The sequence below is a fragment of the Pelmatolapia mariae genome, linkage group LG10_11 (genome assembly GCF_036321145.2).
Source record: "Pelmatolapia mariae isolate MD_Pm_ZW linkage group LG10_11, Pm_UMD_F_2, whole genome shotgun sequence".
Classification (NCBI taxonomy): Eukaryota; Metazoa; Chordata; class Actinopteri; order Cichliformes; family Cichlidae; genus Pelmatolapia; species Pelmatolapia mariae.
In genome coordinates this window covers 9,865,987-9,878,323 of record NC_086236.1, presented here as the reverse complement: position 1 = coordinate 9,878,323, position 12,337 = coordinate 9,865,987, and the positions used below count along the sequence as shown (strand labels likewise).

General features: G+C 38.2%; 1 protein-coding gene across 1 annotated transcript in view; it reads left to right on the top strand.

Annotated features, from left to right (window-relative positions):
- Positions 1-2,190: 2,190 nt before the first annotated feature.
- ttc3 (tetratricopeptide repeat domain 3) overlaps positions 2,191-12,337 on the top strand; it is a 28,316-nt gene continuing 18,169 nt past the window's right edge. The window contains exons 1-10 of the mRNA XM_063485173.1: positions 2,191-2,271; positions 6,246-6,316; positions 6,412-6,448; positions 8,710-8,866; positions 8,955-9,036; positions 9,134-9,187; positions 9,490-9,622; positions 9,787-9,872; positions 11,253-11,347; positions 11,837-11,899. Of these exons, the coding sequence (XP_063341243.1) occupies positions 6,257-6,316; positions 6,412-6,448; positions 8,710-8,866; positions 8,955-9,036; positions 9,134-9,187; positions 9,490-9,622; positions 9,787-9,872; positions 11,253-11,347; positions 11,837-11,899 (767 nt within the window). The 5' untranslated portion in view covers positions 2,191-2,271; positions 6,246-6,256. The remainder of the gene's footprint in view (positions 2,272-6,245; positions 6,317-6,411; positions 6,449-8,709; positions 8,867-8,954; positions 9,037-9,133; positions 9,188-9,489; positions 9,623-9,786; positions 9,873-11,252; positions 11,348-11,836; positions 11,900-12,337) is intronic.

Genomic DNA, 12,337 nt, shown 5'->3' with positions numbered 1-12,337 from the left:
CTTCTCGACCATTATGAGAGGATGACCACAAGGAAGAGAATGAGTTCAGCGTCGATGCAGCAGTGGCTGACAGGAGCTGCAATTCACCTGCACATGAGAATCCATCAGGTCAGGACAGATAGATGAAAACACGTCCAGCTCAGGTTATGATAGTATGTGTTTACTGTATTGCATCTGTACGCCTCTACATTGTAAAATCTGCTTTGTATGTAGGTAAGTGTTTACATCCCATATTGCAGGTTCTTTTTCTCCCTTTAGATGATGGCACAAAACCAAAGCTACAGAGAGCTTTGAGTGGGAGGTATTGGGTTGATTTTAAAGCACTTTCCTCTTCCTACAGGCCCGTCTGCAGTCTGTGCCATTAGGATCAGTTGAATCAATGCGCATTTCTTATAAGACGGGATTAGGTCACCTGGTTCGGGGCTATACAGCCTACCTACGCGCAAACATCCAGGAGACTCCAGCTCCTGGTCCACAAAAACCAAGAACCAGTGCTGCCAACAGACCTAAAGATGCTAACACATCTACTATAACCAATATGACATGCTCCAACAGCCTCCTTGTTAATGTTAGCCGGGTTGGTCCAAGTAATAAATCTACCACACCCAGTTCAACTGCAGGAATTAACAGAGGCTGTAAAACTGATGAATCAGGTGGAGACTTTGGATTTAATGTCCTAAATGGAAGCAATGACACCACGATGACAGGAGACACCCTCTACACTTCATCCAGATACAGCAGGAAGGAGGAAGGCAGCATGCTTGGACTGCTAGTCATCGAGCCCTCGAGAAACGTGAGTCACAGTGTGCAGCATCACCCCTGTGAGTCTCCAGCCATACAAGAAGCTCTGGTGACTCGAATAATCAACGTGCAGGACCTGGAGAGGAACAGAAAGTTTTTCCTGTATCCTGACAGAGTTTTTCAGAGCCTGCTAAGGCAGAGGGATGACTTCGAACTGAGGACAAATTAGACAAAAACAAATATCTGATTAGTCAGCCACAAAAACTAACACAATAATGTTACAACCAGAAAGGCATAATTGTCTTTCCTATTTTCTACCAGTCTATTAAACTGGGTCAGTTACCACATATATAAGACCCTTTCAATAGAAATTTCACACGAACAGAATGAACTTTTTCACATAATTTAGGAAACAAATGAAAGTGTTTTCTTCGAACCGTCTTCAAATGTCATTTCAAATTTGAACAGACACTAATAAAAAACCTCACATTTGCAAAAAAGAACTAGTGACAGTTCTTCAATGGTATCGATTATTTTTCACAATAATGCAAACACAAACTATGTAAAATACTTTGAACATAAAATTCATAAAATTCTTAATCATAAAAATTATGGAAATGCAATTTTAATTCAGCTCTATTGCTGGATTGAGTAAACATGACAAGTTGTACCACAAAAGCAAAACTATTAGATACTAGTAGATAGTGTAATCCAAAGAGAAGACAATAAAAAATATAGCACACATTGTAATAAATGAAAACCTACACTGAGACTAACCTAAACAAAACCTAACATTGTATACGAGAAAATTAAACTGAAACTTAACATTTAATTAGAATTAAAACTGAACTTCAATGAGCAGTTTCCCACTGGAGACTACCTGAAATGAAACTGAACTAAAAACAAAACTTAACAATTATTAATAATAAACGCAAATAAAACTGGAAAAAGATAGTGTGAAATTTCATTATCATTTACTCAGTTACTTTATTCTTAACGTAATTTGTTTACCTAAAGATATAAATTAATAACAGCGCGTACATCTGTGGAGGGGCACCACCACTCCAATTTCAGCTCCGGATGCAGCAGGAGGCGCTATTCAACAGTGAATAGTAGTGAACGCAGCTAAACGGGTAAAATGATTTTTCCCTCCTTCTAGACAAAAAAAGTGCACATTTTATTTTAGTTTATGTAAGAATAGTATTCATAATATTATTATAATATCATGACCGGTTTTGCTTGTAAGACGCTATGATTCAGCTAATGCTAATTTCCCTAACAGGTATTTTATTACAAAAAATTATTATTAAAATAATTATATTTAATTTCGTAAGCTCTTTCACCAAATCAGGAAAAAAAAACAAACAAACCCTGAAATAATAAAAATGTTTGTTGCAGGAAATTTATGCATTCGCGGGATCCGCCTACTTTGACGCATGCGTGTGTTAACCGCGCCTTCATTTCCGTACACTAGCATGAACAGGAGCAACGAGGGTTACTGTGAAGCATCCATACTGCAGTTATCATAAGGTACGTATTTGAATTTCTGCTGTTTGTTATTTGTCCATAATATTTTATTTCCCCCCCCCCCAGTAAAAAAACAACACCCAGCTACACTACGAGGCTGGCTGAGGCTGATGCTGTGAGGCGTCGCGCTAAAACAAAGTAGGAGAAAAAGTATCAAAACGTTGTTGAACAGTCATTAACGTATGCCACGTCGTTAGAAAGTATGTGTAAGCTAAAGCTAATGTTGCTTACGCTTACTGCATTGTGTTATATTTCCGCTTCCAGCCGTTTAACATGGCTCTGTAAGCCACTACGTAGGTTAGCTCATATGCTACAGTGCTAACATTGTTATTGGGGCAAATTCCTGTGAGATTAGGTTTCAACTAGTAAGACAGTCCTCCATCTTTTTTATTTTAGGTCGGGGGACCATGAGCTTCAAGCATTTCTAGTAATAACTCAGACCGTACCTGGGGTTGCCTGCATATATATTGGGCATCACCTCATGATTTTCAGGTGTCTTACATGCCCGCTCTCTGCGTAATGGCCTTACTATGATGGAAGACTAGTTCACCACACCCGGTCACTGGATGTTGGGGAAACTGCAGTTTGGTGCTCAGTATATTCCCAAGTTGTGTAAAAAATGAAGCCTTGAGAGGAGACTGCACGAGGAGGTCTGGGCGTATCTGGGCTGGTTCTGTTAGATAACACTGTCAATTGTATGTGTGGGTGTGGTGTTTAAAACCTTATTGAGCAAACAAAAGGGCAAACTCAGCCAGGGATGGCGACAGAGAGAGTACAATATTGTCAAAAAGTCCGCTCATTCATTTATATTTTGCAGGTAACCCGACTTTTTATTTTTAGAGTTGTCTTGAGCAGTAGTTTTCCAGGTTTTTCTTTGGATTATTTTTTCACTCATATTCAGTCCAGTTCTTGTACCTGACCACAGTGATATTTGAGAAGTGAAATGAGGTTTATTGGATTTACAGAAAGTGTGCAATAATTGTTTAAACAAAATCAGGCAGGTGCATAAATTTGGGCACCACAAAAAAAGAAATGAAATCAATATTTAGTAGATCCGCCTTTTGCAGAAATTACAGCCTCTAAACACTTCCTGTAGGTTCCAATGAGAGTCTGGATTGTGGTTGAAGGTATTTTGGACCATTCCTCTTTACAAAACATCTCTAGTTCATTCAGGTTTGATGGCTTCCCAGCATGGACAGCTCTCTTTAACTCACACCACAGATGATATTCAGATCTGGGGACTGAGATGGCCACTCCAGAACGTTGTACTTGTTCCTCTGCATGAATGCCTTAGTGGATTTTGAGCAGTATTTCGGGTCGTTGTCTTGTTGAAAGATCCAGCCCCGGCGCAGCTTCAGCTTTGTCACTGATTCCTGGACATTGGTCTCCAGAATCTGCTGATACTGAGTGGAAACCATGTGTCCCTCAACTTTGACGAGATTCCCAGTCCCTGCACTGGCCACACAGCCACGCAGCATGATGGAACCACCACCATATTTTACTGTAGGTAGCAGGTGTTTTTCTTGGAATGCTGTGTTCTTTTCCCTCCATGCATAACACCCCTTGTTATGCCCAAATAACTCAGTTTTTGTTTCATCAGTCCACAGCACCTTATTCCAGAATGAAGCTGGCTTGTCCAAATGTGCTTTAGCATACCTCAAGCGGCTCCGTTTGTGCTGTGGGCGGAGAAAAGGCTTCCTCTGCATCACTCTCGCATACAGCATCTCCTTGTGTAAAGTGCACCGAATGGTTGAACGATGCACAGTGACTCCATCTGCTGCAAGATGATGTTGTAGGTCTTTGGTGCTGGTCTGTGGGTTGACTCTGACTGTTCTCACCATTCGTCACTTCTGTCTATCCGAGATTTTTCTTGGTCTGCCACTTCGAGCCTTAACTTGAACTGACCCTGTGGTCTTCCATTTTCTCAATATGTTCCTAACTGTGGAAACAGACAACTAAAATCTCTGAGACAGCTTTCTGTATCCTTCCCCTAAACCATGATGGTGAACAGTCTTTGTCTTCAGATCAATTGAGAGTTGTTTTGAGACCCCCATGTTGCTACTCTTCAGAGAAAATTAAAAGAGGAGGGAAACTTACAATTGACCCCCTTAAATACTCTTTCTTATTATTGGATTCACCTGTGTATGTAGGTCAGGGGTCACTGAGCTTACCAAGCCAATTTGAGTTCCAATAATTAGTTCTAAAGGTTTTGGAATCAATAAAATGACAACAATGCCCAAATTTATGCACCTGCCTGATTTTGTTCAAACAATTATTGCACACTTTCTGTAAATCCAATATACTTCATTTCACTTCTCAAATATCACTGTGTGTGTCTCCTATATGATATATTTAGCTGACATTTTTTATTGTAACAACCAACGATTTATACAGGAAAGTAATGACTATTAACAAGGTTGCCCAAACTTTTGCATCTCATTGTATATGTCCAGTCTTTGTACCATAAAGTTTGGACAATTCTGAAATCGTCAAGCAGAAAGCCAATGATGATTAACCCCATCTGAATCTAGGGCTGTTCGATATAACGATATATATCGGATGACGATAGAAAAACGTCTATCGTTTCATTTTACGCTATCGTTTGTTTCGTGGTGTCGCAAAATAAACTGTTTATGGCAATATTTTTTCATCATTTTGATGGTCACTGTAGTGGCTATATTAATTTCTTAAAGTTCTCTCTTTCTCTTATATTTAATATAACCACACTACGGACGGACAAGCGCTTGTTTTTTATGCGTTTTCGTTAGCAACAACGACGGTAAAACCACGGCGTGTCCGTTTGTTTATTTTCCACATAAACCTTTCACAATAAAGCTCAAGATCCTGTTGAGGCTTTTCAAAATAAAACGAGTCACGTGAAAGATGCAGAGTATTTACGGATGAGAAGCAAAAAAGAGCCGCCAGGTGCTAAAAAATAAACCTTAGACTCAAACGTTAGAACAGACTTTTCTCCGCAGCATGCTGTGTAATAAATACTTACAAAGAAAACAGTGGCCGTTACAACTTATGTCTAAAAATGTATAGTTCCATGCATCAGCTAAAACACTCGACTCCAGGTACACGACGCCCAGCTGGAAACACTTCACGCAAGTCGAGATGCCCGAGATTCACAGAATTTACAGGAAATGTTACATTTTTGCAATTTATATCGTTATATCGACGATAGATTTCTTAATATCGGGATATGAGATTTTTGTCATATCGCACAGCCCTATCTGAATCTATGCCAAACGCAGTTTGATAGGCACAAAATAATACTTTTTTGCAGCAAAAAGGTGATTCCCAAAGAGCTATTATCTGAAAACTAGATGTATCACTGTATAGTGTGGAGTGTGTCCTTGAAAAAAATTTGAGCCAACTTAACTAGTGGAATAAGAAGTGGCAAGCCTAAAAAAAAATACCTATAGCGGATGAAGAATATCTCAAAGTTGTGTCCTGGAAAACATCTGATTGGCAACGGCTTTATTTTTCAGTATGACAATGATCCCAAACACACTGCCAGTGCAGTAAAAATATACCTGGATAGAAAACCACAAAGTGAAACACTATCAATCTGCCAGTTTGGCCTTCCCAGAGCCCGAGCCACATTGAGACAGCGTGGGATTATCTTAACAGAGAACAGAACAAAAGGCAGCTGACATTCAGTGAGATTGCAGGTTATGGTGTGATAGAATTTTTATTTTTATTTTTTTTTTTTTAAGAGCTTTTTTTCACATAATATCTAAACAGTTTGAACATTTTATTGCAGAGAGGTGGAGCCAAGCTTCATTAAATTGAACTAGATTTTCTCTTGTATGGTCAGTTGTGTTGTAGTTTCACTGTAATATAGACAGAAGCTTCTGCTTGTTGATTTGCATTCACTGAAGTAAATTCAAATCATTGGCAGAAATTTATTTACATCTTTTAACCATGTACTGTAAAATTGGCTTTGGTGATTGATGTGAATGTTTTTACAGAGCTGAACAAAATGTCAGATTCAGACTCTGATTATGATAATGGTGTCTTGGGCAGCACCAGAGCATCTTTGGTGAGTTAAAAATCTTTTAATAAAATGATTTACTTATTTTATTTTTCTTTCCTTTATGTCACTGATTAACATTTTTCCCCCTTTTGGTCACTCAGAAAATGGAAGATACGGTCATCACCTTTCGTCCATCAGGTAAGAAGCTGCCCAAACAGTTATAAGGAATTAACCCTATAATACTAATGTTGAGTGATTTATTTTTTTTACCCACATGATTTTCATTGTTTTTTTCTTTTTGTGACAATGTACATGGGGAAATAAGAGTACTTTTTTTGTCATGTATTGTTGTAATTTAATATACTTTTATGGGAAGTGTGTTTTATCAAGTAAATTATACGTGACGTTAGTGGTAATGTTTCAGAACTGCAAATTGGTGTTCTAGAGTTAACGTTACATACTGGGTCATCATAATAATCTGATAATAACTGTGTTCTTTCATGTCATATACAATCAGTAATTTAACGCATTTAATGTTGAGCAACCCTTTTAAATGACACCTTATACAATAACTCAAATGTATAATATCATTGCTAATGAATAAAGTTCATGTTTTTACTTGCGTAAGTAAAAACATGCACTTACATTTTTAGACTCACTTGCATATTGCACTAATCTTAGAGCAAGGGTCACATCTTTGGTCTGCAGCTGCACATAGCCTCTTTGGTGTTAAAAAGGTGCTGTTTACTAAAGAGATACTGTTAGTTTTGTCACTGAAAAGAATGAACACAGGTGATTTTACACTGACCCTTATATGCATTTGTAGGAGTCTTCCTTTGATGAATTACTGTAGAATAAAGCAAATTCATCCCACCTGACCACCTCAGTTTTTCATAGAAAGATTTGAAGGCCTATAGAAACAATGTTTTCTCAGATAGAGGAGTGATGTGATATACCCTGAAATGATATACCCTGATGCAGCTGTTACAGTTTGCACCAGTTTATTTATCTGGGATAAGATAGGAGATGCTATCAGGACAGCTGTCTAACTGATGCGGGTGGATGACTCAAACTGAGGGTGAGATGCCTCAACTTTGCGTCATGTAGCGCGTCATGTAGCGCCCCATTGAGTCCTCGCCCTGCATGTTTAAAACACTACTGGTGTCGTAGTCTTCAATTCTGTCTTTAGATAGTAGAAACCAGGATGAGGCTGTACCAAAATGATGGGAAAATTGGAGAGTACGCAAAAGAAGAGAAACAGCTCTTGATCTGAAGCATACCACATTGTCTATCGAACATTATGGACACAATGTTATGCTATGACCACGTATGACTGCCAGTGGAAATGAGTCACTAGTGTGTGTGAGATGATGTGACTACTGATAGAAGTAGCATTATAGGGCTGTACTTTTAGGTCAGATTCAGAGAAATGCTGTAAAATTTATTGGAAGCGCTTCACGGTGCAAATGGCTAATGACCGAGAACATAGTGCAAAAGCAACCCAAGAGTCTCTCAAGGAAAAGAAATTGGATATTCTATACTGGCCAAGTCAGTCACCTGATCTCAGCTCAACAGAGGAGCTTTTCAGTTTCCGAAGCCACAGAGAGCCAGAAAACAATCACCAGCTCAGTGATGGTGTTTTATAGACTTCAGACAGTCACAGACTGCAAAGGAATTTTACAGAAGTATTGAAAACAAAACATATTCAAAATTAAAGTTTGTTTAAGTAATTTTGAGCCTGTGATAATCAGGTCCTGTATATAAAAAAATGAATGCAATACTTTTGTGATTTCCCCCCCCCCCCCCAGAAATAAAACTGAAAGTCTGCACTTCAGTCATATCTTGATTGCTTGATCCACAGCGATGGTGCTCAGAGGGGAAAATGACGAAAATCGAGTTTCTGTCCAAACATTTGTGGATTTGACTGTATAAAGCAGTGTCTCCAGTACAGATGTAACAATGAGAATGATAGAGGAAGCTTAAATAATATAATATATTAAGTTCAGTCACTGTAGTCCTATGTTGTGACCTAGACAGTTACTGTACATATATTTTGTTACATGTACTTTTCTGAGTTCTTTTTTATTCTCACTACTTTTGTAGAGTGAGTTTTAGTGAAGATGCTATTAAAAGGCTACAGTGAAGCAATATGTTTTCTCATATTGCACAATATGTTTCATAAGAGAAGCGGGTCATTTTATATAAAGTGCAAACTTGTGAAATGTGGATTATTTGGTTAAAAACTCTTATGCATTAGTTGTGACTGGATTTAACAGTCAAGTAATTGTTTTTTATTGAGTTTAGTTGTTCACAAATAGTAATAATCATTAAAAACATTTTTTAATGTTTTATTTTCCTCTTTTAAAACGAACAGATAGAATAATGATCCTATAATGTGCCATCTTCTGTTTGCCGTCACTCAACACTTTGCATCGTTTTCTCCATGTGTTTTTTTCCAGAGGACATTTTTAACCGATGGTATGATATCCCTGTTGACAAAAAAAGAGAAGCAGTGCAGAGGATGAAAATTTGTTCCTTCTGGCTTCCCATTCTGCTGCAGCGTGATGAGTGCGTTACTGTTCGCTGGGCTATTGAAATAGGTCTAATCAGCGCAAAGTAAGCACAGTTATAATTACCTGTAGTTAATACCTCTTCATCATCAGTGTTTAAACTGTTAATAGAATGTGTAATGGTCTCTTTTCAGTGAAAACAACGATATAAATCTAAAGCACATAAGAAGAATAGAAATAGTAGAAACGATCTTCAGGGCCTTGGAGAGAGGATTTGTAAGTTAAATATGTCAGTCAGACACACAGAGATAAGATTGTAAGTCTGTAAGTCTCATTTTCTTTCTAACAGGTGCTTGTTTGTTCTCTCTCCCAGGTAAAAAGGAATGAGTCAAAACATATTGTTCTACTTAGCAACAGGCTTAACTTGGTAAGTTTGGAAAAAAATATTGTAATTATTGATTTTGGAAGTTTGTCGGGTGATTTTAAAAATATATAAATGAAAGAGCTCCAAAAAGTGACCAGTTTTTCATTCGGTTTCTGATATGTGAACGTCAAAAGTCAGAGTTATTCACCAAAAATGTATTTTTGGTAGCAGGGTCTCACCTAAATACTTGACGCTGTGCACGTGCAGTGTATTTTCTGTTATTTTGTCCAAAATGGGTAAAAATATAATGCAGTTGTACAAACAGTGCTTATGAGTGATGGTGTGTTGACTTTGTTTGAAACCAGCGCAGTGTGGAGGTCTCGGATGATGCGTTTCGCTGGTTGCTGCGAACAGGAGAACCTGATATACAAAAGCGAATGGCTGAGCTCAACTCCAGAGACACCTGCTTCACAGCTCTCCACTTCATCTTCACAGAGTGTAAGACACAGTATCTGCTTTTGTGTGCTCAGTTCTAGTAATTCCTGTGGCTATCTTTATGTGTTGAGTCTGTGATATGTACAGTTTTTTTCCTTTTCTAAACGGTGAACTCGTTTGTTGATAATTTTCTTTGACTTAAAAGCTGATACTTGTCTTTTGTTCAGATGCCAGGCTTATTCAGGACATGGGTAGCAGCCCAGATAGGCGGATGCAGGAGCTGATGGCTCGACCGTTGGACTTTTATGTTGAGGTAAGAGCCACCACACTGTTTCTCATAGTCTTGTTTTTTCCACTGGTGCCTGCTCAGCTCGACTGGACTCGCTTTTTAGGGTTTTCCATTAAGTGGTAGTACTTGGCACCAGATACTTTTTGAGTACCTTCTTGCGCCAGAGTTCCAAGGAAGATTGCTCAATCTGGAAATGTGATGTCAACAGACTGCAAGCCACTGACTGGGCAATCAACAACGTCACTAAATGAGTCATGAGAGCTTTTGAAACCCGGCCACGAGAGACATGGCTGCACAAAAACCAACACCTTGGACCCAGAGTGTGACAAAAAGCCACAAACTGAGCAGTATTCATACCATCGATTCGACATCCTCCATTGCTACTTGTATCTCATACAGATGACGTCATGGGATTTTCGGTTGCGTTGCTATAATGACCAAGAACGAGTAGAGTTGAGCTGATTAGGTAGTAATGATAAAGAGGCTTCTGATACTTTGACAGTGTTTACCAGGAGAGGTGACAGGTTTGGAATATCAAGGATATTTTTTTGCAAACCAACAAAAGGAGAACCAAAGACCACAATGCGCAAAATGACTTGAAACCCAGATTAAAACCGATTGATGGTCAGACTATAAATTCCCAGGTCACTTCTACCCTCTCTCCCTGCCCCACTTCTTTTGGGCCTGTTTATCTGCTGCTACTGAGCAGATTTCTGACGTTGTTAAATTTTTACAGTCATCAGTGAGTTACTGTTTAAAAATTTAGTGGGAGTAGTAATAGTTTAACAAGGTTTCTAACTCCACGTTTATGGTGTTTTGAAAAGTATCAGAGTGCTTCACAGTTTGAATAAAAGCTACACATTAAAGATAAGTATCCATGTTTGAATATGGACACAAAGGCACATAATTATTCCAAGTTTATAAATTTAAACACAATGAATGTTGATCATATTGTGGCAAGTAAAACATCAAATAATTTAGATTGGGGACAATAATCAAAAAGCTTAAAAATAAACTGACACTGAATTAAAGGTAATCTGAAACTGAAACTTGGTTAACATAGAAATGGATATCCATTACCTCTGACTGGGATTTAAACTTTTGTCAAGCTAACAGTCAGCTAACAGAAATAAAGCCTGGTTATGTCGAACTTATTTCATACAGGACACCAATGTGCTGCATGCATGCCCTAACGTGACCTTGCCCAGCCACAAATCCTGTTTCATAGTAGAGCCAGCAGGCAGTCTACTTGCTGTAACTTGCTTGAAAACAACCTCAGACGCTCAATAACTTTAAAGTGCTTCCTCAATAGATTTAATGCTGTTTTTTTAAAAACTTTTTTTCCTTCCTGTGCTTGAATGCATTTCTCTACCGCCAGTGGAAATAAATATATTCCTCCCCCAGAAAAGTGAAGAGATGAAGAAGAAAGGAAACGAGCACTTTGAGAAACAGCAATATGAAGAAGCGGTGAAGTATTATTCTAAAGCCATCGAATATTAGTAAGTAATACTTCTCTGACATTAAATTTTAGTGCCATGCCTTTACCTTATGACAACTGTGATACACTGCAGCACCATCATAATGAGATGGATAAGGTGTCGGTCACATATGCCAAGAGACTGTTCAGTGACCCCCGGCAACCACCGGCTTCTAGGGAAAAATGTATATTTGCCTTGACTGGTTGGTGAATGGTTACTGGTTGCTGGCTGTTGACACTAATTTTTACCTTGTGACCTCCAGCAGCCACTGTCCAACCAGTTTGGGAATGCACTCCCCCCAGCAACCACTGGTTGCTAGGGTGTTGTTGGCTGGCCATTAAGCCCGTGTGACTGTGGCTGTACATTTCTTAATACAGCCTAAATGTGTTGCTTGTCACTGAGTGTATTTAATCCATGGAAATATGTCAAAAAACACATTCTACATATCTGTCCACTAAAAAGCAAAGCTGTGCCTTTTTGTAGTTGAAATGAATTTATTTCTCTTCCCAGCCCTGACAATCACAAACTTTATGGAAACCGAGCCCTATCCTTTATCAGGTGTAAGAAATATCTGTAAGTACCACTCATTCTGGAGCACTTGCCACCGTTTTGTTTGATAAAGAGCAGAAAATTCAATGCTTAATAAATGTATTATACCACCACCCAATGTAAGGTTGTAAATTTTAACTCACAGCTGCCCTAGATTAACAGCATTGGTAATTTTTATATTTCTGTAGTAGTTAATCAACCAGTATGCGCAGTCTCATTAGTCAAAATCTTATTATTAATGCTAAAACATAATTTTTGTTAATCTTTTTTTTTTTTTTTTAATTTTCTGTTTTACAAAAAAGCTGAGAGGATATTAAAACACATCTTTTTTTTTTTTTTTCTTTTTTCTTAATTGTTCACTTATATCCCTGAACAAAAAAATAATTTTAGTGGTTGAATGTTTTGCTTGATTAATTTCTGACTTCTCAGAGATATCCAGCACTCCGTCTCAAATTTGGGTAT